The sequence below is a fragment of the Rhinatrema bivittatum genome, chromosome 7 (genome assembly GCF_901001135.1).
Source record: "Rhinatrema bivittatum chromosome 7, aRhiBiv1.1, whole genome shotgun sequence".
Lineage (NCBI taxonomy): Eukaryota > Metazoa > Chordata > Amphibia > Gymnophiona > Rhinatrematidae > Rhinatrema > Rhinatrema bivittatum.
In genome coordinates this window covers 292,043,574-292,070,827 of record NC_042621.1, presented here as the reverse complement: position 1 = coordinate 292,070,827, position 27,254 = coordinate 292,043,574, and the positions used below count along the sequence as shown (strand labels likewise).

Here is a 27,254-nt window from a genome sequence, read left to right as displayed (position 1 = left end):
TACCATGCCCTGACTGGCACTGGTAGAGGATAGTTTGTTCTGCTGGCTGTACCTCGGTGGTGAGAGTACTTGCACACTGCCTCCTCAGTGCTAGTACATCATTTCGTATTTCCATCTGTGTATGGTTAAGTAGCTGCTAAAGTGTTCCTCATGTTTAGCTCTGCTAGACTTTGAATGGCAAAGGTGAGTCAAAATATGAATTTCTTTTTCCTCCACACTACACATTTTTTGGGCAATTATTATTTTGGCATTTTACCTAGCACCTTAAGCCAGGGTGCTTTACAACAAATTACATAGGGTGCAATGAGTCCCTTCCCCCAGAAAGCTTAGAGGTCAATATTCAGTAAGCCGGTTATCCTAATAATTTTAGCCAAATATTCAACAGATCTCCTAGGACAAGCAGGATGGTAGTCCTCACATGATGGTAGGTGACATCCGATGGAAACCGGCACGGAAAACGTATGCCCACCATGTCACTACAGGGTCTCTCTTCAGTCCTTTCTTTTCCGAGGAGCTATCGTCTCACGGAGGTGGAGCTTGTGCTCTTTTTCTCTCGGGGAAACTACTTAAAACTGAGTTTTTTTATTTTTATTTTTTTTTCTTCCTGCGCTGGGTCTCTCTCCGGTTCCCACTTCTTTCTCGATCAGTGAGTATTTTTTTGCGCTTCTCCCGTTCCCACCGGTGGTTGTACCTTTTGCGGTCCCCAATGAACCTTATGGCAGCCTTGGGCTTCCGTCGGTGCCCCCGGACTATGTCCCTGACGGATCCACACAAAGTGTGCATCCTCTGCCTAGGGGCATTGCACATGTTCGAGGCAACGAATTGTGTGCTCATATGACCCCAAAAGGCCATCAGGCCAGGTTGGACAAGATGGAGAAGGTTTCTGGTTCGCGGAAAATCCAAACCCTCCACTTCGGCATAAGTGTCATTGATGCATAAGGACTGAGGGGAACCGTTTGTCCTCAATGACCACTACTCCGAGGCTTGTGGGGGTAAAAGTCTCTCTCTCTCCTCCAAGTCCGCAGACTTTAGGATCATCTTTCTCATCCTTGGCGCGGGGAAGGACCGGGCCGAGCACCGAGGGATGTCTCGGAAGCACTGTCACCGTCTGCATGTGGTGCTGTGCTCAGGCTGCCTATGGCGCTTGTCGCCTTGCCCCCGAAGCAGCCACGGCAAGAGGAGGCACCATCCTCTCTCGATGTTGGCCCGAGGCTGTCCACATCGGTTCCGGTACCGGACGTCGATCCTCCTCATGGCTCCGAAGAAGAGTTAGCCTCTTCCCTCCCCTCTCAGCCTGGCCTTTCATTGGATGCTTGCGAGACGGAGTTAGAACATTGGGTGCACCTGGCGGTGGAAAGTATTTTGTGCGATGGAGCCAGTGCTCCCGCCACCTGGGCTGGTGCCTTCCCTGACACTGGTGCCCACACTGATGCCAGTACCTGCACGATGCTGCCTATGGTACCAGGGTTGGAACCATTGTTGATCCGTCTTGTCGTCCTCCCAACCCAGTTACTGCCGGAGCCCTGCGATTCCTTGGTGGGCCGTCAAGCACCGAATCACAAGGCATCCGAGCTTGTTCTAGAGGGGGATTCCTCCGAGGAAGAGGGTCCGTTGATGCTCTCCGCTCCACGGGGTCCCCTTGTCCCCCGTTCAGTGCTGCCAGCATCAGGGCCCATGCCTTCGGGTCCCTCGATGCCTTTAGGTCCTTCGACCCTCCTCTCCGGGCGGCTGAGATGAGCCTGAGAGCCCGTACGACCCCTGGAGGGAGGACACCTCTGGTGCTGCATCGGTGAATTCCGATGATCTTTCATCAGATCCTTCCCCCTGCCGGAGGACTTGACCTTTGCGGGGTTCGTCCAGGTGATGGCTGAAGCCATTCCCTTTTAACTTATGACGGAGGAAGATGCCCGCCATAAGATGCTGGAGATCCTCTGGTTCATGGACGCCCCAAAAAAGATTGTAGCGGTGCCTGTTCACGAGATCTTCAGGGAGCTGCTGCTTCGGCTCTGGGAGCACCCCTTCTCTGTAGCCCAGGTGAACCAGAAGGCTGATAGAGTGTACCTTGTACAGCAGAATGTGGAGTTTGAGAAGCGCCAACTCCCCACCAATTGGTGGTAGTTGAATCTGTGCTAAAGAAAGAAAAGAGGTTGAAAACCCATGCCTCAGCTCCTCCTGGCAAGGACAACAGAGCATGGGATGCTATCGGTAGGGAATGTTTCAGGGCTCCATGTTGGTGGCATGTATCACCTCCTACCATTTGTATATGACTCAATATACCCCGTAATCTCTGGGAACAAGTCCAGGAAGATGCGGGGATGGCTTGGCGCAGCAGCCTCAGGAGGCCCTTACGGCGCTTGTCCAGCAGGGCCTGCAGTGTAGGAAGCACGTTACGTGCTACCTACAACGTATTTGAGACGGCGGGTCGAGTTGCAGCGGCCAGAATTTTGGTGCGGCGTCTCACCTGGCTTTGTGCCTTGGACCTTTGTCCAGAGGTGCAGGACCGGCTAGCTGACTTGCCTTGCATTGGTGATAACCTGTTTGGTGACACGGCCAAGGAGGCGCTCGCACAGCTGAAGGATCGCCATGAGACCCTCTAGCATTTATCAGCCAATGCTTCAGCTTCGCCAGCATCTTCTAAAAAGGTCCTCCCAGCCAGGGTTGCAGAGCCCCTTCTACAGACCAAAGAAGTACTACACTCCTGCCCCTCGCTCTCAGCCACAGCAGACCAACGCCAGGGGTAGATCTTGGCAACAGTGGGGCCCTAGGCATCAGCCAGCGCCCCAGGCTAGCCCCGCTACGGGGTTTTGGCTGGATGAGAGAGAGCATAAGCCATTTGCCTCTTGCGGTACCGGAGGACCTATCGGTCGGTGGCAAGCTCCATTTCTTTGGGGACCGGTGGCCAGCCATGACTGCAGATCAGGGGGTCTTGTACATCTGTCACTACTATGGGCTGAATCTTGTGACTGTTCTGCTGAATTCTCCCCTGTGCCCATCTTGCATCCAGAAGTACTCGGAGGGGAGCTCTTGGCCCTTCTGAGGGCCAGGACAATGGAACCTGGCTCTCAGGAGCAGCAGGGGAAGGGGGTTTTACTCCAGTTATTTTCTAATACCAAAGAAAATAGGAGGCCTCCATCCCATCCTTGATCTGCGAGTCTTGAACAGATTTCTCTCGAGAGAAAGGTTCAAGATGGTATCCTTGGGCACCTTGAGTCCCCTCTTACAAAGAGGAGACTGGCTTTGCTCTCTCGACCTCAAAGACGCGTATACTCATATTAAGATCCTCCTCAGTCACAGGAGGTATCTCCACTTTGTGGTGGGCGGTCAACATTTTCAGTACTGCGTGCTCCCATTTGGCCTGGCCTCCATGCCCCGGATCTTCATGAAATGTTTGGCCATTGTGAGTGCCTGTTTGTGCCAGCTGGGAATCCATGTCTTTCCATATCTGGACGACTAGATGATCAAGAATGACACACAAGCGGGGGTGTTGCGGGTTCTATGCTGGACCATTCAAGTGTTGGAATACCTGGGTTTTCTAATCAACTACCCAAAATCCAATCTCTGTCTGTCGATGGCTGGATTTTATAGGAGCCGTGTTGGAAGTGACACAGGCAAAGGCCTTTTTGCCCCACGTCAGGGCGCATGTACTGCTAACCCTGGCAGAGGAGGTCCATCACCACCAACTGGTCTCTGCGCGGCATATGCTGCAACTTTTGGGGCACATGGCTGTGACTGTCCAAGCCATCCCATTCGCCCACTTGCATATATGTTGAGCCCAATGGACCCTATGCTCCCAATGGCAGGCCACTCAGGGCCTTCAAGTCTGTATCCAGGTTTCACCCTCTCTGAGCTTCCCTGGCTTGGTGGAGGTCTCCATCCAGTCTGGAACAGGTGATGCTTACCACAGATGTGTCCCACCTGGGCTGGGGTGCCCATTTGGATGACCTCCATACCCAAGGCCTTTGGACTGCTCAGGAAGCTCAGTGTCAGGTATTCCTGGAGCTGAGGGTGATTTGGTACGCGCTCTGGGCCTTCCGGGATTGGCTGTCCAACAAGGTGATCCTTATTCGGACAGACATTCAGGTGGCCATGTGGTATATAAACAAGCGAGGGGCACAAGGTCCTTCCTTCTTTGTCAGGAGGTGGTACAGATCTGGAGCTGGGCCCTGTCTTGGGATGTTGTTCTGGGCTGTGTACTTAGCTGGTTCGGAGAACATTCTAGCAGACTCAGTCGCACCTTCTGGCCCCACAAGTGGTCCCTGAAGCAGGAGGTGACAGACCAGATCTTCCATCTCTGGGGATCTATTTGCCTCCCCCTGCAGCAGGAAGATTCCTCAGTACTGCTCCCTGTCCAGGTCAGATGGCCAGCCAGCCATGGATGCCTTTGCCCTCCACAGGGGGGCAGGCCTCCTGTATGTGTACTCTCCACTTCCGATGGTGATGAAGACTCTCTTAAAGCTTCGCCAGGACCGGGGGGCCATGATCCTCATTGCCTTCCATTGGCAGATACAAGTCTGGCTCCCGCTACTGAGGGATCTCTCCCAGCGGGACCCATCTATCTGGGGACTGCCCCAGACCTCCTTACACAGGATCTGGGCAAGTTAAGCTACCCCAACCTCCAGGCCCTGTCCCAAATGGCCTGGATGTTGAAAGGTTGATCCTGCAACCTCTGAATTTCTGAGGACGTGTCTCGGGTCCTGGTAGCCTCAAGAAAGCCTTCCACCAGGAAGTCATATACTTTGAATTGAAGGAGGTTTACAATCTGGTGTGAGCAGAAGGACCTCGATCCCTTCTCCTGTCCTGTCCAACCTGGGAACTCCTGGATTACCTGCTGCACCTTTCGGAGACCGGGCTTAAAACTAACTCCATTCGGGTGCACCTAAATGCCATAGGTGCGTACCACCATGTGTTGGTTGGCTCACCCATCTCTATGCAGCCTCTTGTAGGGCGTTTCATGCGTGGATTGCTTCAACTGCAGCCTCCCCTACGGGCTCCCGCAGTGTCCTTGGACCTAAATGTGGTGCTGGCCCAGTTGATGAAACCGCTGTTTGAGCTGCTGCGCTCCTCTGCTCTTAAGCATTTGACGTGGAAGGTCATATTCCTGAAAGTGATCACGTTGGCATGTAGGGTCAATGAGTTGCATGCATTGGTGACTTACCCGCCCCCTACAAGGTTTTTCCATGATCGGGGTGGTCTTATGAACACCCCTTAAGTTCCTGCCGAAGGTGGTTACAGAATTCCACCTTAACCAGTCCATTGTTCTGCCCACTTTTTTCCCCAGGCCTCATTCCAACCCGGGGGAAAGGGCGCTGCACACACTGTATTGTAAAAGGGTCTTGGCCTTCTAACTGGACTGGACAGCGGGCCATAGATATTCCGCCTAGCTCTCTGTCTCTTATGACTCCAGCAGGCTGGATATGGCTGTTACCAAGCAGACACTTTCCACCTCGCTAGCTGAATGCATCGCCTTCTGCTATGTCCAGGTGGGGTTGCAACTGGTGGGCCGGGGTGCAGTTTCGGTGCTGCCAACCTTGGGAGCACCTGCACCTTTTTAAGGAGGCGGACTGTCTGCAGCTGGCTTTTGCCTCTCCTGCACCAGGTCTCATGGCGAGCCAGAACCGCCGCTGCCCACCCACTGGCTGACCAGCCCAGCAGGTGGTGCCAGTGGCACCCATTGAGCCTCTTGCCGCCAGATGCCCTGGGCGACCACCTGGCTTGCCCTACCCAAAGGCCAGCCCTGCACAGATCTGTAAGAGGGGTGAAGGGTGATAGTGACAAACAGACTAGGATTTGGGTGGGTGGATGCTTCACGGGGGAGGGCTTTATGCACTGTACATGCAGCTTGCTGTAGGGTACCCCAGGTTCCTCCTCTTAGCTAGAAACACGAATGCAGTTCCATTTCATTTATTTGGTTTTATATTCTGACTTGCTATAAAAATAAAATGTGCTTTAAGCGGAGCACAGAGTAAACAATACAAATTACAATTAGGCAAAATGAGGCAAAACCAACCAAGAAGATCAAGAAACAAAACAATTCCAGTTCTAAGGTCCACACAAATAAATAGTCTGATACTTACAGCCGAGGGTCTCTGAGTAGCAGAGCAGGTGGATCTGTCTCCTGTAATTCCAGATCACTTGTTTCTCTTGCCCAGAGCTCAGCATTTCCTGTGCTAATTAATATATCATTTGGATGTGGATTTTTATCCCGCCTTTGTAAGTAATGCTGGAGGCAGCTCATGGCATCGTTAGGAATTCAGGTGAGGCGCGACAGGGTTGGGCGCGAGGTGTCGTGGCGAGACTGGAACGCTGACCCCCCTTACGTTACACGGGATTGGATGAGCTGCATCCAGAGGGGCTGCTTGTCTTCTCACTTTTTTTTTTTTTTTGTATTATTATTTCAGCCCTGTCAGATGTTTTACCAGGTTTGTCATGAAGCAGTGGAAAGGTTCATACAGTACGGCGTCATCCTAGTGGCTGAGGTAAGATTGCCTTCTCCTGGACTTGCCTTGGGCGAAAGGGTTTGGTCTTTCTTCCTTGCAGTTGGGAGTGATTTTCAGGTTTGTTTGTTTTTTTCTAGGTGCACGCTGGCAGTAGCCATGCACAATCGATAGCATTAGCGTGTAACTTATCAAGGCGTGTGCCCACCACAGGCCAGCCCCAGGAACCCACCTGTGAAACATTGGATGTTCACACAGAAGCGATTTTGCAGCTACTTTTATGCATGCTACAAAGGGGCGTGCCAGGCGGGCAGAGTTGGGACAGTGCTAGAGCTTCTGCGCATTCTTTCATAAGTGTACAAGGTTACATCCCCCCCCCACCTCGACGAACAGGAGTAACTTCGTACGTGCATTTCTGCACCAGTTCCGCACATCCTGACAAATGATCAAAGTGGGTTTATGCGCATAAGTTATTCTTTTGAAAATTCTGGCTAAAGTCCATGGGTACAACCCTAAACATCTGCTGGGTAGACTGGATGGGCCATTTTTATCAGCTGTTGTGTGTACTATGTTACTATAATCAGGCGGGTGGTTCTATAGCATGCTATTTCCGTTGGTATAGTGCTGTTTCGCCCATGATTAGTGCTACTGCTACTTACCACCTCCGTAGTGCTACTTGGAATACACAACACTGTATAAATATCTGTAAGGGCTCTTTTCCATCAGGGCAAAAGGGACTTTGGGAATTTCATCCATTAAGAAAATGGTTCAATCTGATAAGATTGTGAGTGGGAGAATCAGCCAGGCTCGTTCTGTTCTCCCCTTCCTTACACAAGCATATGAGCATGCGTGCGTGCATCCAGTGACTCAAGGAATGAAATAGAGCTTTCAGGTCCTGCGTTTATATGCTGACTGGCTCTCTTTCTTTACATTTTCTTGCTTTTTTCCTGTTTCTCTTGCTCGTATTAATTAATTAATTTAATTTTTATTTAAAGTATTTAGAGGTCCATATTCAAACTCCATTTAGATTGATAATGTAATAGTTATCCGTCTATATGTTTTACCTGGCTATTTTCAGCCCTTATCCGGCTAAATTCTAGTCGTGCAACTAGTTAACCATCTAGAATATAGCTGAATGAATTGGAGATTTTCCCGGGGCGGGCAGGAGGCGTTGCAGAGAGAAGTGAAGTTAGCCGGATAACTTTAACCAGCTAACTACAATATTTGGAATTAGCTCATCCAGCTAACTCTGGTCGGGGCCATAGGGCTATCTTAAAGTTAGCCAGTTATACATAGCTGGCTCTCCCATGATTATTGACGTGGTCCAAGGCATCTGTTTGATGAAAATGACTTAAACCAATCCATGTCAGTGCCACCGATGCTCGGCCTTTCTCTCCAACAAGCTGGCGTGGATGAGCGTATTCAACGCAGAGGAAATGTCCAGCATTAATAGAACCACAGAGTACTCCTTGGCCAGCTCCTTCAAAAACAGAAAGCAAAAAGGTTTCTGTATGGTACCTGGCCCGAAACCTGCTGCAGTATAGATTTGAGACCATTTTAACCAGCATAAAATCTTTTGATTGTAGAGGAACCATTTTCTCCACAATCTTCCCAATCGTAGGGAGGTTAAAAATGGAATGATAGCTAGTATATTGTAAAAATGGAACAGACTCGTCCTCCTGTCTTTCAATATCCTTATTTTTTCTTATATTTTTTTCCCTGTGCGGCCTCATGTTTTTTTCAGTCTCCCTTTTCTCTTTTCCTGCTCTTCTCCCATTACCACCTATTTTTTTTTGTTTTCGAAAATGACAGATAAATTCGCCTCTCCAGTCTGCCCAGTTTGAAACTCTTCCTCTCTGGTTCAGTACAGTTTGGGTAGAGGCAAATATAAATTACTTTATCCCATCCTATTGTGCACTGTCTTTCCATGGCTTTACCAACAAAACTTTCTGCTTTAAAAAGAGTGAGGTGAATATTCAGCAGGAGGGTTACCTGAATAAAGTTACTCGGCTATTCAGCGGAACCTACCCGGATAAGTGCTCTGCTTAGTACCCCCGGGAAGAGTTATCCAGGTGACTTTACGACAGGTATTTTTCCAAGCAGACTTACTCAGCAAACTTTATCCAAGTCTCCTGCTAAAATGTGACCATGCCCCGGAATTCCTCAATCACTGCCTCTTTTTATCAGGCTAAATTTCGAGAGGGTGACGAGTTACCTGGATAAAATCTAGCCAGACAGTGGGGGGGGGGGGGAGGGAAATATTCAGATCTTGGTTTTTATCTGGGTAAGATGAAAAGTTACTCAAACTCTTTCATGATCAACCTCAGTAGTTGTGGAAAGCTCCCGGGCAGTCCTTTTGTATCCTAGAAGCTTATTTTGGAGGGTGGATCCTTTGGAAAGATGAGCATTGGGGTGCATCCACTGCTTTGCTCTTTGACATGTGCGTCTTGGACTGCTGGGAACAACTTGAGCTGCGTGGGTTGGAATCCAGCCTCTGGGCTTTCATGCTTGCAAACGGGCCACCCCTTTTCATTCTCTAAGCATGTTGTGTAGCCCATGCTGTAAAGTGATTTGCAATGTCAAGCACATGGTGGTGTTGTCTGCGCTGATAATTTTTTTGTCGCGGATAGGATGACCAGGAGGATATTAGTCCTAGCCTTACGGAGCAGCCCTGGGATAGTAAGCTTCCCGACCACTTATCCTGGAGGAGCGACGAGGAAGACGAGGACAGCGATTTCGGCGAAGAGCAAAGAGATCGCTACCTGAAGGTAATCTGCATTTGGCGTTGGTGCTTTGCTGACTGTTGTAGTCAGAAGCACAAAATAATGTTTTAATGTTTTAATGTAAAAAGCCCCGGCCAGACAAGCCCCGGGCGAGTTCTTATTCTCTCTAAACCGGAATGATTTGTATCTAATGCAGGAATTTCGGTATAGAAAAATAAAAAATAAATAAATAAATAATAAAATAGACAAGTTTAAAAAAAAAAAAAATTAAATTGAAAGGTAGAAGTTTTATCGGGTGTGATTGCCTTCCTTTTCAGGCACTTACCTTAAAAGAGCAGCAGGAGAATAAGGGCAAATCCTACTCCCCCCATTGTCTCGGAAATAATACAGCTCGATCCGAGGCGGTTGGCTGTGATTTTTGTGCTACCGCAAAAACTGGGCCCTAGGGGCTTGCTTTGTTGTCCCACAGCATCACTGCCTTTTTAAGACATTGTTAAAGGTGCACTTTGTGAGCCTCTGGAATTTGTTTTCCATCATGTTCTCAGACAATCGCAGAACGTGAAAGCCTCTGTAACACGGGCTGCTATCAGCCTAGGAGGAGGAAATCAAAGGAACATAAGAAGTTGCCATACTGGGTGAAGCCCAGCGTCCTGTTTCTAACAGTGGTGGCCAATCCAGGTTTACAAGTACCTGGCAAGTACCCAAGCATTAAATAGATCCCATTCTGCTGATGCCAGTAATAGCAGTGGCTATTCCCTAAGTCTGCTTGATTAATAGCAGTTCTCTGTACATACCCAGATCAGCCCAGACTCCTGGGTTTTGCCTCCCCTCCAGCAGATGGAGTCAGAAAACATTTTACTGACACTTAAAATGAGGTGCCTTCTGCAGTCCCTCCGTATTTCTCTGACTCCAGCAGATGGTGGACGTGCAAAGCCTGCAGTCTGACTAACAAAAAAAAAAACAAACTCTGAAAGGGCAGAGAGAATTCTGTCTGTACCTCCCAGAAGGGGTGACCCCATCAGGGGTCACCCCCTTCTGGTATGTGAGGCTCGGGAGCAGGGGGTCGGGGACCTTGTGTTGCTCGGATCCCTGGCCGGACAGGGCTGATACCCGGAAGTCCCGGATCATTCACCCTGTGGGATCTTCACAGCCTGTTGCCTCTTAAGGAGCTTGCTGCTTTTTTAAGGAAAGTGCCCCTTTTTTCCTTTGTTTGTTAAAGTTTGAAAAAAAAAAAAATACAGCATCTACAGTGAGAGGTTTGTTTCTTTCCTTCGGGGGCAGTGCGTTTTCGCCTTTCTTCGGTCCCGTCGTCTGGCAGCCAACGTCAGAGCTTTTATTTTCTTCTTTCCCCTGCCTCATTCGACCTCTCTCCTGTGCGGCGCTTGATTGGGGGGGGGTGTGTCCCGGTCTTGCTTTCGCTTGTGGATGCCGCATGGGGCGGCCTGTTCTTCCTGCGGGGACACGTGGTCGTGTCTTTCCCTCTTTCCCGCATTGGCCTCTGTTCCTGATGCGTCCCCGGGGGGAGAGGCCGTCGGGGAGCTCTGTGGGTGACACGGGCAGTGTGGGCTCTTGCTTCATAAGGCCAGGAAGGCTGCACATTGGGGGTGCATCCAAGGAGGCCCTGAAGCAGTCTGCCAAAAAGTCCAGGACCTCCATAGACACAGGGCCCTAGGGTCCAGCAGCTCCTGAGGCTGCAGTGCCCGCGGCTGCCATGGATGCTTCGCTTCCTTGACCGCCTCTGATACCGAAGGGACCCAGGGAGCGGATTCCCAGGAGTCCAGGTCTGGAGTCGGGTCCTTTGGATCCAGATCTATCCTCCTTGCAGGATACGTCCCTCGAGGGTGATGACCCTAAGGTGGTCAGATTACTCCATAAGGAGGAGCTGAGCCCACTTATTCCAGCAGTGTTGGAGGAGTTTGGCATTGAAGTCCTGCCACAGGATTCCAATCTGGGGGTGGTGGACCTGGTCGTGGTTGGCCTCCGGGTTCCCGCAAACTCCTTCCTGTTCCATAGTTTGGTCAGTGCACGTCTGTTCCAGGAGTGGGTTACTCTGGACACTGGTGGATGGTCAGCAGGGTGATGGATAGATTATATCCATTGCCCGAGGAGGTGCTCGACCTGCTCAAGATTCCCAAGGTGAATGCTGCGGTTTCTGTGGTCACCAAGAAGACCACCCTTCTGGTTACTGAAGCAGCTGCTTTAATGGATCTTCAGGATAAAAAAAACCCCAAAAAACTGGAGGTACACCTCAAGAAGATCTTTGAGGTTTCCACATTCGGCGCTCGGGCCGCCATGTGTGGCAGTTTCATGTTGCAAGTTGGGCTTCGCTGGGTTCAGCAGCTGCAAAGCGACAAGTCTTTTTCTGAGGTTGAGTCCGTCGTGGTGTACAGTGCTGATGCCTTATATGACCTTCTCGGGACCTCTTCTTGAACTATGATGTTGGCAGTGTCTGCCCGGCACTTCCTCTGGTTGAGAAATTGGTTGGCTGATGTTCCTTCCAAGGTGCAGTTGGGATCTTTGCATTTTAAGGGAAAGTTACTCTTCAGCAAGGATCTTGAAGAAATGATCAAGTCTCTGGGAGAGAATAAGGTCCATAAGTTGTCTGAATGCAAGCAGAGAGTCAAGAGTTTCCCATCTTCAAGATCCCGCTTCAAGGGGAATCAAAGATTCCGAGGGCCCAGACCCTCAGGTCTGGCACAGAGACAAGTCTCTGCTCGACAGCCTTTCGAAGTCATCGACCTAGCAGGTACTGATCCTCCTAGGGAAGCAGTGGCGCCAAGTCCTCTCAATGAGGTGAAGCTGGTATGCTCTTTGGTTCCGCAGATAGGAGGTATGGACCAAGATCACGTCGGACCAGTGGGTCTTAACTGTGATAAGGCATGGTTACGCTTTAGAGACCAATTTCTCGTGTCTCTCTAATGGTATCGATGCAAGGAACTCGCTGAGGGACCACCGTCTACGTCAGTTGGGAGCTATTGTCCCCCATCCCTCCAGACAAATAAGGATCCGGATACTACTCCATTTACTTCATTGTTCCAAAGAAGGAAGGCACATTCCGCCCAATCCTGGACTTAAAGAAGGTGAACGTGGTGCTGAAGGTTCCACAGTTCCGAATGCAGATGCTGCGCTCCGTGATTGCGGGAGCCCACAAAAGGGAGTTTCTGGTCTCTCTGGATTTGACCAAGGCTTATCTGCACATCAGAATCTGATCGGATCACCAACGATATCTGAGGTTCATGATTCTGGGTGATCACTTTCAGTTCTGCGCTCTCCCCTGGCACCCAGGACTTTCACCAAGGCTCTCCGAAGGGAGGGTGTTCTAGTTCATTCCTATCTGGACGACTGGTTGATTTGAGCGAAGTCTGAATTCCTGTGCCGTACAGCGGTGGATTTAGTCCTCAGTCGTCTCCGATCACTAGGGTGGATCGTCTGTTTAGCCAAGAGTCATCTGGTTCCTTCCCAGAGTCTGGAATTCCCAGGGGCACTTTTCAACACGAGGACGGGGAGAGTCTTCCTTACCGAGCAGCACATTGCCAAGCTTGAGGCTCAGATTTGGGAGTTAGCCAAGTGGGCTCCCAGAGTCGGATTATTTACAAGTGCTCGGGGCTATGGCTTCTACCTTGGAGTTGGTACCCTGGGTTTTTGCTCACATGAGGCCTCTGCAATCAGCCTTACTGTCTCACTGGGACCCAATGTCAGAGTGTTATCAGCTATCTCTACCTCTCCCAGAGCCTGTATGGTCCAGTCTCTCATGATGACTCCGCCGGGACAAGATGAGTCGTGGCGTGGACCTCGATGTTCCAATCTTGGACGGTCATTATTATCAATGCCAGTCTTTTCAGATGGGGAGCAGTATGTCAGCATCAGTCTGTGCTGGTTCCCGGGGGAAGCTTCCTGGTCAATATTCGAGTTCCACAAGGCTCCTCCCTTTCAGCTTCTTTGTTAAACATATACATGTTGCCATTATGTCGTCTGTTGTCAGGTCTTGGCCTAATATATTTTTTGTACGCAGATGACATTCACATTTTATTGCCAATAGAGGATTCAGTTGATAACACATGTAATCTCTTATTTTTATTTATTTATTTAGGGGTTTTTTTATGCCAGTATTAGTAGGGACGTCATACCGGTTCACATTTGATCAGCAGGAGTGAAATTACATGTTAACAGGGAGGAGGAACTGGGAGAGGGATAACTTAAGAGCAGCAAGGAAGGATAGGTTAACAACAATAAGAGGAAAACTCAGAGGAACCTTAACATAAGGAGAGAAGTATCATAAAATAGACATACCTGGGAGGGAATTGTGAGAGGAGAATCTATTCTGGGTAGGCATGTTTAAATAACCAGGTATATATATGAAGGCTATAAAACAGGTGCTTACTCAGATGAGACTCGTTCTAAATATTGAAAAAACAGAGATCATCCTTCTCGAGAGAGCTCTCCAAGAGAGATGAACCAAGTACTTTTACAGGATAGCACTACCCTAGAATTTTCAGAGACAATCAGGGACTTGGGTGTCATCATCGATCCTGAATTTACATTCAAAAAACATATTGCGATTAAAGTAAGAAGTGGCTACGCAAAATTATTAGTGCTAAGATCACTGAAACCTTTACTAGACCAAAATGACTTCCGTACAGTCTTACAGGCGCTTGTATTTGGGAGTTTAGACTACTGCAATTCCCTTTTGTTAGGTTTACCGGCATCCACGATCTGACCACTTCAGGTCCTGTAGAATGTGGCGGCTAGAATCCTAACCGGGACAAAGAAAAGTGATCACATCACGCCAATACTATTCAATTTACACTGGCTACCAAAAGAATCCTGAATTAAATTTAAGTCAATGTTTATTTTACACAAATTGATCTACGCTGATCGGGTAGACTGGTTGAACGCCGCTATTAAACTACATGTCCATCTGAAGAAAATAGGATAAAACATAAGCATTGTCAAGTTAAGTGTAAAACATTGATAAGACAGGTTAAGAGAGAATTTGAAATGAAGTTGGCCATCGAGGCAAAAACTCATAATAAAAACTTTTAAAAATATATCCAAAGCAAGAAACCTGTGAGGGAGTCGGTTGGACCATTAGATGACCGAGGGGTTAAAGGGGCTGTTAGGGAAGATAAAGCCATTGCAGAAAGACTAAATGAATTCTTTGCTTCCGTGTTTACTAATGAGGATATTGGGGAGATACCAGTTCCGGAGATGGTTTTCAGAGGTGATGAGTCAGACGAACTGAACAAAATCACTGTGAACCTGGAAGATGCAGTAGGCCAGATTGACAAACTAAAGAGTAGCAAATCACCTGGACCGGATGGTATGCATCCTAGGGTACTGAAGGAACTAAAAAAGGAAATTTTAAATCATCCATTGTACCTGAAGACTGGAGGGTAGCCAATGTAACCCCAATATTTAAAAAAGGCTCCAGGGGCGATCCGGGTAACTATAGACCAGTGAGCCTGACTTCAGTGTCAGGGAAAAATAGTGAAAACTATTCCAAGATCAAAATCGTAGAACATATAGAAAGACATAGTTTAATGGAACACAGTCAACATGGATTTACCCAAGGGAAGTCTTGCCTAACAAATCTGCTTCATTTTTTGAAGGGGTTAATAAACATGTGGATAAAGGTGAACCGGTAGATGTAGTGTATTTGGATTTTCAGAAGGCGTTTGACAAAGTCCCTGAAGAGAGGCTTCTAAGAAAACTAAAAAGTCATGGGATAGGAAGCGATGTCATTTCGTGGATTACAAACTGGTTAAAAGACAGGAAACAGAGAGTAGGATTTAATGGTCAATTTTCTCAGTGCAAAAGGGTAAACAGTGGAGTGCCTCAGGGATATGTACTTGGACCGGTGCTTTTCAATATATATATAAATGATCTGGAAAGGAATACGACTAGTGAGGTTATCAAATTTCCGGATGATACAAAATTATTCAGAGTAGTTAAATCACAAGCATTACAGGATACATTGCAGGAGGACCTTGCGAGACTGGAAGATTGGGCATCCAAATGGCAGATGAAATTTAATGTGGACAAGTGCAAGGTGTTGCATATAGGGAAAAATAACCCTTGCTATAGTTACACGATGTTAGGTTCCATATTAAGAGCTACCACCCAGGAAAAAGATCTAGGCATCATAGTGGATAATACTTTAAAATCGTCAGCTCAGTGTGCTGCAGCAGTCAAAGCAAACAGAATGTTAGGAATTATTAGGAAGGGAATGGTTAATAAAACGGAAAAAGTCATAATGCCTCTGTATCGCACCATGGTGAGACCGTACCTTGAATACTGTGTACAATCCTGGTCGCCGCATCTCAAAAAAAGATATAGTTGCGATGGAGAAGGTACAGAGAAGGGCTACCAAAATGATAAGGGGAATGGAACAACTCCCCTATGAGGAAAGACTAAAGAGGTTAGGGCTGTTCAGCTTGGAGAAGAGACGGCTGAGGGGGGATATGATAGAGGTCTTTAAGATCATGAGAGGTCTTGAACGAGTAGATGTGAATCGGTTATTTACACTTTCTAATAACAGAAGGACTAAGGGGCATTCCATGAAGTTAGTAAGTAGCACATTTAAGACTAATCGGAGAAAATTCTTTTTCACTTAACGCACAATAAAGCTCTGAATTTGTTGTCAGAGGATGTGGTTAGTGCAATTAGTGTAGCTGGGTTCAAAAAAGTTTTGAATAAGTTCTTGGAGAAGAAGTCCATTAACAGCTATTAATCAAGTTTACTTAGGGAATAGCCACTGCTATTAATTGCATCAGTAGCATAGGATCTTCTTAGTGTTTGGATAATTGCCAGATTCTTGTGGCCTCGTTTGGCCTCTGTTGGAAATAGGATGCTGGGCTTGATGGACCCTTGGTCTGACCCAGCATGGCAATTTCTTATGTTCTTATGTCCCGCACGGAAATCTGCATTCGGCGAATAAAGGTCTTTTAACTTTACCATCTGTGCAATCAAAGTGAGGGACAGAGCATTGTCACTAGCTGGCCCTGGAATTTGGAATTTACTCCCGGCAGCCTTGAGATTGGAGTCCAATTTTACAAAATTCAAGAGAGAGCTTAAGACATGGCTTTTTAGCGAAGTCGAGCCAATCCTAAATGTGTATCATGTTGTCTTACCTGATAATAGAGCTATGGTATGGAAGGACAACTATTGATTGTATTATTATTTGTTTTAACTAGTTTTATTTTATGTTTTAATCACTAAGTATAGTTTTAAGTTGTTTTATGAAGAGATTTGAGTGTTGATGTTTTTAGGAACTTTTTTTTTTTACCAAAATTTGTGAGGTTACCTCTGTTATAATATGATGCAGTTTTTAGGAATTATGTACACTAGTTTTTAGGTATATTGTATTCTGATTTGCTGTGAGCCATTACGATGGTCTCCGAGTGACGGTATATAAAACTAAATAACTAAATAAATAAATCGGCTAGAGACCAGGGCGGTATGTCTGGCCTTGCTAGCGTTTCTCCCCTTGGTGAGGGGCCGGTCAGTGAGGGTCTTGTCGGACAGTGCGACAGCGGTGGCCTACATCAACCGTCAAGGAGGCACCAAGAGTCATTCCATGGCTCAGGAGGCTCGGCTTCTGGTGGAGTAGGCAGAGCAGCATCTGAAGCGCCTGGCAGCCTCATACATAGCAGGCTCGGACAATGTGCAATCGGATTTTCTAAGTCGCCAGCAGCTGGATCCCAGGGAATGGGAGCTGTCCGAGGAGGCGATGTCCCTATTTTATCATGGGTGGGGACCCCGTGCGTGGACTTAATGGCGACCTTCCGAAATGCCAAGGCTCTGCGTTTCTTCAGTCGGCGGAGAGAAAGAGGAGCAGAGGGAGTAGATGCCTTGGTCCTGCCTTGGTCGATGGACATCCCGCTGTATATGTTTTCTTCCTGGCCTCTGGTGGGCAAACGTCTCCGGAGAATAAAGGTTCAGCCAGGACCGGTGATTCTGGTGGCACCATAGTGGCCGTGACATCCATGGTTTGCAGACTTGATCAACCTAGCGGTGGACAGTCCTCTTTGGCTTGCCCATCTACCGAACCTACTGCGTCAGGGACCAGTTTGTTTCGATCAAGCAGATCAATTCTGTCTAGCTGCTTGGCTTTTGAAAGGTGGCATCTGAAGGAAAAAGGTTATTCATTTGCGGTCATTGCTACACTCTTGCAAGCTAGGAAGTCTTCCACCTCTCTATCCTACCTGTTGGTGTGAAGCATTTTTGTGGATCCCAGAAGAGTGTCTATGTGCCATATTTTGGCCTGCCTTCGGGATAGTTTGGCAAAAGGGCTGTCCTTCAATTCACTTAAGGTTCAAGTGGTGGCGCTAGGTTGCTTCCAAGGCAAGGTTCGTAGCGCATCGGGACATTGTCCGTTTTCTTTGAGGTGTAAAGCACTGTGCCTGTCTTGGATCCTTAATGTTGTCTTGCGGAGCCTCTGTGCGCTCCCCTTCAAGCCTCTGCAGCGAGCGACTATAAAGTATCTCACTTTGAAAGTGGTCTTTTTGGTGGCTATCTGTTCAGTGCGCAGAATTTCCGAACTTCAAGCTCTTTCTTGCAGGGAGCCCTATTTGAGAATCTCAGACGAGGGGATTTCCTTGTGGACTGTGCCTTCTTTCTTGTCCAAGGTGGTGTTCTTTCACGTTAATCAGTTGGTAGAGCTCCCATCCTTCTCAAACTTAGATCCGGTAGTGGCACATATTAGAGATTTGCATCGCCTAGACGTCAAACAAGCCTTGCCTGGGAATCTTGGAGGTCACAAATAATTTCTACATGTCAGATCACCTTTTTTGTGCTGTGGAGCGGTCCCAAGAAAGGGCATAAGGCGTCGAAAGTGACTATTGCAAGGTGGTTGAAAGAGGCGATTAATTCCGCATATATTTGTCAGGGTCGCCCGATTCCGGAAGGTCTCCGGGTGCATTCTACTCGCTCTCAGGTAGCCTCTTAGGCAGAGTGTCCGTTAGTCTCTCCTCAGGAGATCTGTAGGCCGGCTACTGGAAGTCGTGCATCTTTGCCAGATATTATCTCTTAGATTTCCAGTCCCCAGGGGTTGGAAATTTTGGTGTGAGTGTGCTGTGAGCGGGACTCTCCCAATCCCACCCTACTTAGGGAAGCTTTGGTACAACCCAGGAGTCTGGACTGATCTGGGTACGTACAGGGAAAGGAAAATTGGTTCTTACCTGCTAATTTTCGTTCCTGTAGTACCACAGATCAGTCCAGAGTCCCACTCTTGATTAGCAAAGGGTATTGGGAGAGTCTGCTCGATCTGTTTTTGCTGTATGGTCTATGATGAAGCACAGGGTTTGTTGATCCCACACAGGTTTTTGGTGTGAGGGCGTTTTCTTGTTGCTTGTTTTATGATTATCCTCTTCCCCCTGTTCATTTAGGGGAGTAAGAATAGTTCCTTGATTCTTCTTTATATTTCTGGCTTGGGTACAGATTAATACTGAGGGACTGCAGGAGGCACCTCGTCTTAAGTGTCAGGAAAACTTTCTCTGACTCAATTTGCTGGATGGGAGGCAAAACCCAGGACTCTGGACTGATCTGTGGTACTACAGGAACGAAAATTAGCAGGTAAGAACCAATTTTCCTTTAATGGACTTCTCCAAGAACCTATCCAAATCTTTTTTTAAATCTAGCTACACCAACTTCCCTAACCTCATCCTCCGGCAATGAATTCCAAGGCTTAATTGTGCGTTGAATAAAAAAAAGAATTTTCTCCGATTTGTTTTAAATGTGCTACAGGCTAACTTCATGGCATGCTCCCTAGTCCTTCTGTTATCCGAAAGTGTAAATAACCGATTCTGCGTTGATCATCTCCAAGCTGAGCAGCGCTTGGAGAAGATCAACTCAGAGAGAGAGCTAAGGCCGCGTGAGAATTTAGTCTTTTCCCTGCCGGCAGCAGGGCACATCCAGAGTCCTTCAGTGCCTCCTGCAGATTGCAATAATAATGGTGGATTAATTTCCACCTTCCCTCCCCCCAACTGTGAAATGAGCCACGAGGGGGGGATTTTTTTTGCCCTTCATATTCTCCCCCCCCCCCCATTCAGTCCATTTACTGCAGCAGGAGTCCTCAGCTGGGGGCCATGCGCCTGGGGCTCCTTCCCGACCCTTGCGATCAAGGGCTCTAAAACCGGCCTTTTAATGTCGCTGTCATGCAGGGTCTAGTAAGGGCTCAATCCCCCCCCCCCCCCCCCCCCCCGCAGCATCCCAAACCTCAGATGCCGACAGAGCGGGAAAACCTGATCTGGCAATCGAACCCTGATCCCTCTGCAGGGCAGTATGCAGCCCTACCAGCGAGTCAATGGCCACCCCCCCCCCGCCCACTGTGGAACTGTAAACGCACATGGGCGCCCTTCCCTTTTTTGGAATTATTCACCTGTAAAAGAAGTTTGTATAAAATCTGCCCTATAGGATCAAATGGGATCTTGCTTCGTCGCTCTCCTCTCCTCCTAACCCAGGCTTCCCCGGTTGCCATGAACCGATTTTTGGCTACTTCTCTTTAGGTGAGCCAGTCCCAGGAGCACCAGCACTTCATCAGCTTCCTGCAGAGACTGCTGGGGCCCACGCTGGAGGCCTACTCGTCGGCTGCCATCTTCATTCACAACTTTCCCGGCCCGGTCTCCGAGAGAGAATTCGTGCAGAAGTTACACAGGTTCCTGCTCTCCAGGACAGAAAAGAAAGCTGCCGTGTACAGTAAGTCCAGCAACCTGTGTGTGTGTGTGTGTGTGTGTAACAGCAGCATATATTGTGCAGAAACAGGCATTGCTAAGTCCATGTTCTTCTGTCGCTGGCAGTCTAAGGCTTATTGGCGCGCTCTGCTTTAAAGGGGGGATCGCCGTGCTTATTGTGGGGCTAAGAAAGCTACTATAATTTATGCAGGAAAACTGTGAGGGGGGGGGGCAATATTCAGAACTCTTCCTAAGAGTCAGATTTGCCTGCAGATATGGTGCGTTTAAAAATCGCCCGCCCCGTCATGGGTTAAGTAACGTGCAACGTGCCGCAGCGCCTGGAATTGTACTCGTGTTGACTGGCGGCGTTCCCCGGGATGGGGGTTGGGGTGGGGCGTGTTTAGGTCGGGGAGAGGGCAGTAACAAGAATAGATGATGATTTTAGATCTATGCGTGTTATTCTGAAGGGAAAATACTCGCAAATAAAGCAGCTGTAAATTTCTGTGGGTAATATTTCAGGGATAATGAAGCAAAATTACGCACTTGGTTTTGCTTAGTTTTTATCAACCTCTTTATAAACCCCACTGGTTTAAAAAAAAAAGTAGCCCCGGAGGGCAGTTTGATTATAGCCCCTGAAGTGTGACGGTCTAACAACGCAAGCTTTTGTTCTCTGTAGATGAGAGCGCCACCCTTTGCCTTGTGAAGAACACAGTCAAGACCTTTAAGGATCTTGGGGTAAGTGGTTTTTTTTGCAGTTTATATTTTGGTTAACATTGCTAGGCATTAAACCATGCTGAAACTGGAAAGGTAATCTTTTATCCTTATGATTTCTTTTTCTTTTATATGATCATGCATCACATGGCAGAACACATATTCCACCACCTGTATATGCCCCCTGTTTGTCCTAGAACTATGTTGTACCTTTGCAGGCTCTGCTTGGCATCTTGTGTTCCCTGTGCGTACCACAGATCAGTCCAGGCTCCTGGACTTTGCCTCCCTGCCAGCAGATGGAGACAAAGTTTCACCTGACTCTGTACATAACCATGTGTGCCACCTGCAGGCCCTCAGTATTTCTCTGTCTCCAGCAGATGGTAGATGGTGTAAAACCTGCAGTCTGGAAACAAAAAAAAAAATTAAGACAAAATTTCTGGATCCTCCCAGAGGGTTTAGAGTTTTATAATTTGCTTTTTCGGCACTTCAAAGCAGATTACATTCAGGTACTGTAGGTATTTCCCTATACCCACAGGGCTTACAATCTAATTTTTGTACCTGAGGCAATGGAGGGTAAAGTGACTTGCCTGAGGTCACAAGGAGCAACAGTGGGATTTTGAGGGTTGTGAGATCCTGGAGGGGCCATCCCCCCCCCTAGTTTGAGGTGGTCGAACAAGGGGTTGGTGACCTTTGTAATAGCTTGGTCTGGAGGTCCGTGGGGTGGACATCTGGTGGTCCAGATCCCTCATCCCCCACGAGATAGCAGTGGAACCTGCTGGCAGTTCTGCACTGCAAGCCCTGTAGAGCAGGGAGGTATCTCTTTTATACTGTTTGTCCTGGGCTGGGTCGCTAAAGTTTGGCGCAAAAAAAAACCCCATGCCAATGAGGTGCAAAATAGCTCATTAACATTTAGTTAATATAAAAACCTCTTGCATTCAAAACTGACCTCAGATCCATTAATGCAAAAAGCTTCACTATTTGATCAGTGTTAAGATTTTGGGATAACCTCTACATTAACACGCTAACTTTAACACCAGTAATGTTAATGCACTTTAATGTAGTGGCCTCCTAGTTTGCTTTTAAAATTAAAAAAAAAGTTTGCTTAGTTTTTATCAACCACTTTATAAATATTGTTACCATACTGTTCATTTCCCTTTTGATTTAATCTGGTCTTTCTATTTTACTGCCTTTTCCAATCCTATTTAACAAGAAAATCAAGTTAAATCCCAAGTTGCTTCTACAAGTGCTCAGGAAGCAATTGCAAATAGTAACGTAGGCGACGACAAAAGCTGAACAAAATAACAAAACTGAAAATTACAGGGCGAGCGGCCCATTGACCATAGGAAAGAGAAGAAAAAAAACATCAGCTGGAAAGGGGGAAGGAGAGGGGAGCGAATGCAGAAAGACAGGTGAAGGACCCGGGAGCTCTGTCACCTTCTCTTCCCTCCCCTTCCAAATTGTTAATGCTAAGACGACAGGGGAAAGGTCACTGTTGAGTTCTTTTCCGAATTATACCCGAATACGTCGCTAGCTCTGGCCCTCCTCCCCCCCCCCCCCCCCCCGGCCGCCTTGTGAGAAAGCGGCACAGAGCTGACGGGCTTTAGGTGCTTGTAAGCGATTTATCACCGCGGGCGGCGCTGCTTGGTGCAAAGGACCTAATGTTCCCGTCGTACTGCTTGTCTGCTTGTTATCCAGAACATGGGGTCGGTGATAAAAAAAAGAGCTGCTTACTTCACTTAATACATTAAAATCCACTTAACACAGTTCTTTTGTCGCACCTGCTGTTCTTAGAAACTTCCACTTACCTTCCCTACTGCTACTTCTCAGTCCTCTCTCACCCTGCTTCGTTGGCTTACACGTGCTGTCCGGGTGGGTGAGGGGGTGGACAGGGACCAGCTTCACAAATGGCCACCGGCCTAGACTCGCAGCCCAAGTGAACGGTTCCCTGTGTTGAGAGAAGCGGAAGGCGATGATGGGGTGGCTCGTGTTTTCCCGTGCTGTATCTGCGCGGCTTCGGTGCCGCGCCCCCGGTGCACGCACGATTATCGGGAGCTGTCGAGAGGGTACATTTTGTAATCGCCTGCGTCGCTTTAAAGTCCGGTTTTTAAGGTGGAAGTAGACCCTTGCTTCCCTTTGGCAAATTATCCCAGCAAGCCGCAAACGTGCGTTTACAAACGATAATGCAGTTATTTTTTTAAAACATCTGCCAGGTCAATATTCGGTAGCATGGCGAGCAGATGGCAGGCTACATTTTCACACACATCCAGCAGAGCGCTGCCGACTAGGTGCTCCGCTGAATATAACTGGATATAATCCTCATTGGCTGGATAAACTTATACTCTGCTAACTTTAGGACCACCCTCCAGCACAACCAGCATTAACTGGGCAAGTTATCCGGCTAACTTAACTCCAGCTTATCCGGTTGACGTTTAACCAGCTTAAGCAGTTCACCGGATAAGTCGGGGATGGTCAGGGCGGTGGGAAATTTTAAAACCCGCGGTTTGTCCGGCTACGTCCTGTACTTAGACAAACTGCCTTACAATATTGATCCTTGCGTGCCAACTTTTGAAAATGCAAAAGTAAATGTACACCCCCCCCCCCCCCCTTTCTCCTCCCGAACCCTGAGCGTGCCTGTACTAGCTGCAGGTAGACTTGTGGGCACGCAGGGCGTACACGGATGAACATACCTGCAGAATGGGGGACATTTTTTGTAAAAGCACTTCATATTCTATATTGAATCAAGTCACATTAACCACATTTTCTCCTTTTTTTTTTTCTTTTTTCTTTTAGGTTTTCCAAGAGCATGAAATCAACAGGGATTGCATTTTGGAACTTAAGAGCACTTTTCTACCTCATTGGAGTAGACAGAAGCTACTGGAGTACATCCTCAGCTTCACTGTGCTGTAGCCTGCATGGAGGTGGGGGGGGGGGAGGGGGTGGAAAGGGGGAGGGGCACCCATGCGAGTCTGCGGGGGAGGGGGACGGTTCGTGGCGACTTGTCCTAGAGCGAGATGCTAAGTCCGCGTAACCCGAGGCGCACGGCGCCGGGAGACAAGTGCCTTCTTACGATATGCCGGCGAGGGTTACCCAAATCCGCCGCCCCCCCCCCCGACCCCCACCTCGTCCCCTTCCGTCCGCACCTGCGGTAGAGGCGCGCACGTTAAAAAGCTTCTCGCGAGACCAACGCTGACTTTTTAGAGACGGAAACGCATTTAAGCCGTGGACTTAGTATTTTGCCTAACTCGCGCCCCCCCTCCCACCCCCCCCCCACCCCCCGCCTCTGCTGTTGAAGACTGACTACTGTGACCGCTGCAGAAACGCCATTAATTGCGAGTTTGCGCTCTCCTTGCGATTTTTTAACATTGACGGCGGACCTGCTTTGGTTCGTTTCTGTTTCGTTCTACGACTTGCTAGTTATCATAGTATTTCCTATGGTAAATTAATCTTTCTCAAACTTGGTTCTTCAAGTTTTTGGCCTATTTGTGTCTACAGGCTTTTTCTTTTAATGTTTTTAATGGCAAAACAGGTGAAGATGTACATAGGTTTCCAGTTTACAGGACTCGTTACAGTTCTTTTAAGAATTGATTGCAGGTTGTAAAACACCGCGGAATCCAGGGAAGGGAGGTTTTGATGTCTGGGGGGGTGCAGGGGCACGCGGCACTGAAGCTGGTTTAAAGGGTTTAGCTTGATAGTCTTCGTCCTTGTAATTGTGGTTCCATGCATTGTAGAGAAGATTAGCAAAACAAATCTTAAAATTACAAGCTGTCCTGCTTTCAAAGGGGTTATTTTCCTCCCTGTTCTGCAGTCACGGCAAAAATGATTACAAAAAACCCAAACTCTTGGAAGGAACCGGCAGACTGAATGGCTGAAAGGGATTTTCCCGAAAATGACAGAGCCTTTCACCCCCTAGGTGTGGCCAGGTTGAATCAGACTTGGGTTAATCGTTGACCAGAAGCCACTACCGTCTGAAAGTCGTTCAGCAGACTCTCTGTCCAGTTCCCGTCACAAAAAACGCATCCACGGTTTGCAGCCCCCGTGGCACCATTGTTACCCTCAATGGAGAAGCCAAAGATGGCACAGCCACGGGACACTGAATCTGCCCTCCCACCCCTAGAGGTCCCTTCAGAGAGGGGTTGAGGCACATTGGCAAGTCGGTGGGGGGGGAGGTTGCTCTGTACCTGTCCTGTGGATGCACGGAGAGTTTTTGGTTTTCCGGCGCTGTCGGCCCTGCGCTTTTCCCCAAGCACTACATTCACTAGAGAAATTTGTATTAAAAAAAAAAAAAAAAAAAAAAGGCAGAAAAACCACCACCACCACCACACAAATGCATTTTGAAAGCAGGGGGCAAGTAACCCATGGGAGTCCTTTGTGGAGAACACAGAGGGAGAAAGGTGGCATTTAATTTGAGAGGAATCCCATGCTGAACACCACGACGAGCCAAAAGTGTCGTCTGCACTCGGAAAGGATAAGCTGACGTTTTATGTAGGTTGTGCCTTTGCCTACAAAAGTCACTGCAACGCTTACATTTTTTTGTGGCCGCTAATTTCCAAAAAGGGAAACGGTGCAGGCGTTTTCATGTTGAAAATTAGCGGGGGAAGCCGTGTTAGTGGAAAGCGCCAGCAGAGTTTGCAGCCACGTGGGCTATTGGCAAAGCACCCGGCTATGGGGAAAGTTATTTTTCATCCCTCGTCCTGCCAGGATGTGTCGTCCCTGTTGAAGCAGTCGCTGACATCTCCAGCACATAACAGTCCAGTCCGCGTGCATTTTAGTTTTGGTTGCGTTAAACTTTGTTCTGATTTCTTTCCAGATGTGGGCATCTAAGAAATGTTAGAAGTGGGGAGGGGCGGAACCTACAAAGTGTAAACCCCCACCCCCCTCTAAACAGCCCAAATGTTCTCAGGTTACGTCCCTGGCTTGCTTTATCGAAGGCTGTTTGACGCACGCGCACCCGTCGGCGCGTAGCAATGGGCCACGGAAGCGTCCGCGCGCAGCACGGCGGATCTAAGTGTGATGAGGCTGGGGCCCCTCCCCCCGCTTAGGGGACCGTAGCGGTTCTCGGCCTGCGCAGGCATTCGGGGGACAGATCTTTGGCGCTCTCTGCCTTTTCTGAGCAGACTCCCATTTCCACGCTCGGAGAGGGAGCCAAACTCGTGCCGATTTTTTCCGAGCGGGGTGTCTGGGTCGGCCCCGTTTGGTGAAATTTTTTGAGAACGTCCTCGCTCCGCTGCCTCGTTTTGATGCACGCCGACTTTTGTGCTTTGGTTTTTATTTTGCCGTATTTTTTTGAATATTTATGAAGTTCTAGTGCATTTACATACAGGAGAAGTTAATTACATGTTTTACCTCGTTAACCCAGCAGGACGTGGTTGCAGTTCTTCTCCCGCGGAGGTGCTTTGAAGGTCCTTACCTTGACCGCCCCCCACCCACCTGAGATTACTCTGTCCTGCCTTATTTGCTCCTGGGGAAGGTAATTTCCAAATAGAGCCCGCGCAGGAAAGCCAGCAAAAAAGACCCAAGCGAGTTTTATTGCACGCAAGTCCCCTGTGAGGATTATCCTACCAGCACAAAGTCATTCCTGCTGTTTGGTGCGCACGTGCTGCTGAATTTTATAAAGTGTGCAGGTGCACCCGAATCCCTCCCTAGGGACGCCGCCACGTGCTCCAGGCGATCTTGTGAGAAACATGACATGCGCACACAGATTCCACCCGCATATCGAGCGGGCAGTTTTATAAAAGGCCCCGTCTGCATATAAAACGCTGTTTTTGGGCGCAGCTGTGCCTTTTAAAGTTACCCCTCAAAAACCGAAGTAGTCCAAAGAAATCCAACCAAGGGGGTTGGATAGATCAGTGGTTCTCAACCCAGCCCTCGGGTGGGGGGGGGGGGGGCACACGCAGACAGACGGGTTTTCAGGGTATCCACAATGAATCAGCGTGAGATAGATCTGCAGGCACTGCTTCCATTGTATGCAAAGCTCTCTCGTGCATATCCTGTAAACCTGACTGGTGAGTTGTGCCCCGAGGGCTGGGTTGAGAAGCACTGGGGTAAATGCCCCTTGGAAAAGCTAAAACTTTTTTTTTTTTTAAGGATGAAAGATTTTGGGACTGCATAGGTCCCTTCCTCAGACGCTTGTATCCTTAAAGCGTGTTGTCAGCTTTATTAAAAGGTGTCCACTCTGCCCAGCTCCTTTCTGGCTTTTAACTGGTTTGATCTGTGGCACTCCTCTTTGTTTGCCGTTCCCTGATCTGTTTGTTTCTCCGAAGCCAGCAGGAGCAGGGCACTTCAGGCAGTCTCCAAAGTTTAATACATTCATGATATGAGCAAGTTACTGGTTAACAATCCTTTTTGTAGATGGATAATTTCATCTCTCAGAAGTTTCCAGCAGTGATGATGTCTTGCAAGCTCGAATTAAGCTGGCATTTTGAGGCTATTTAACTTTGCTTCCAGTGGTTGCCGTATTCTAATAATAATAATAAAATAGATTGAAATGCCTAAGGGAGGAAGAGAGTGGGCTATGGTGGGTACAGCACTGACGTCTGACTCAGGAGAAGCCTTGGAACATGAGTTTTGCACTCAGCTTGGCCACTGATCATCTAGGCAAGTCACTTTAACTCCCTCTGCCTCTGTTCTAATCCCAGCTCTGCCACCAACTTTCTGTGTGACCTTAGGTAAGTCACCTTATTTCCCTGGGCCTCTGAAATCCAGCTGAAAACCATGCA

At 48.2% G+C, this 27,254-nt stretch overlaps 1 protein-coding gene across 5 annotated transcripts in view; it reads left to right on the top strand.

Moving 5' to 3' along the window:
- The window catches only part of GPAM (glycerol-3-phosphate acyltransferase, mitochondrial), a 148,736-nt gene extending 123,894 nt beyond the window's left edge, over positions 1-24,842 (top strand). For all 5 annotated transcript variants that reach the window (XM_029610377.1, XM_029610373.1, XM_029610376.1 and 2 more), the window contains exons 17-21: positions 6,399-6,476; positions 9,065-9,202; positions 19,663-19,852; positions 20,504-20,562; positions 23,329-24,842. In XM_029610377.1, coding sequence (XP_029466237.1) covers positions 6,399-6,476; positions 9,065-9,202; positions 19,663-19,852; positions 20,504-20,562; positions 23,329-23,445 — 582 coding nt within the window. In that variant the 3' untranslated portion in view covers positions 23,446-24,842. The remainder of the gene's footprint in view (positions 1-6,398; positions 6,477-9,064; positions 9,203-19,662; positions 19,853-20,503; positions 20,563-23,328) is intronic.
- The last annotated feature ends 2,412 nt before the right edge of the window (positions 24,843-27,254 follow it).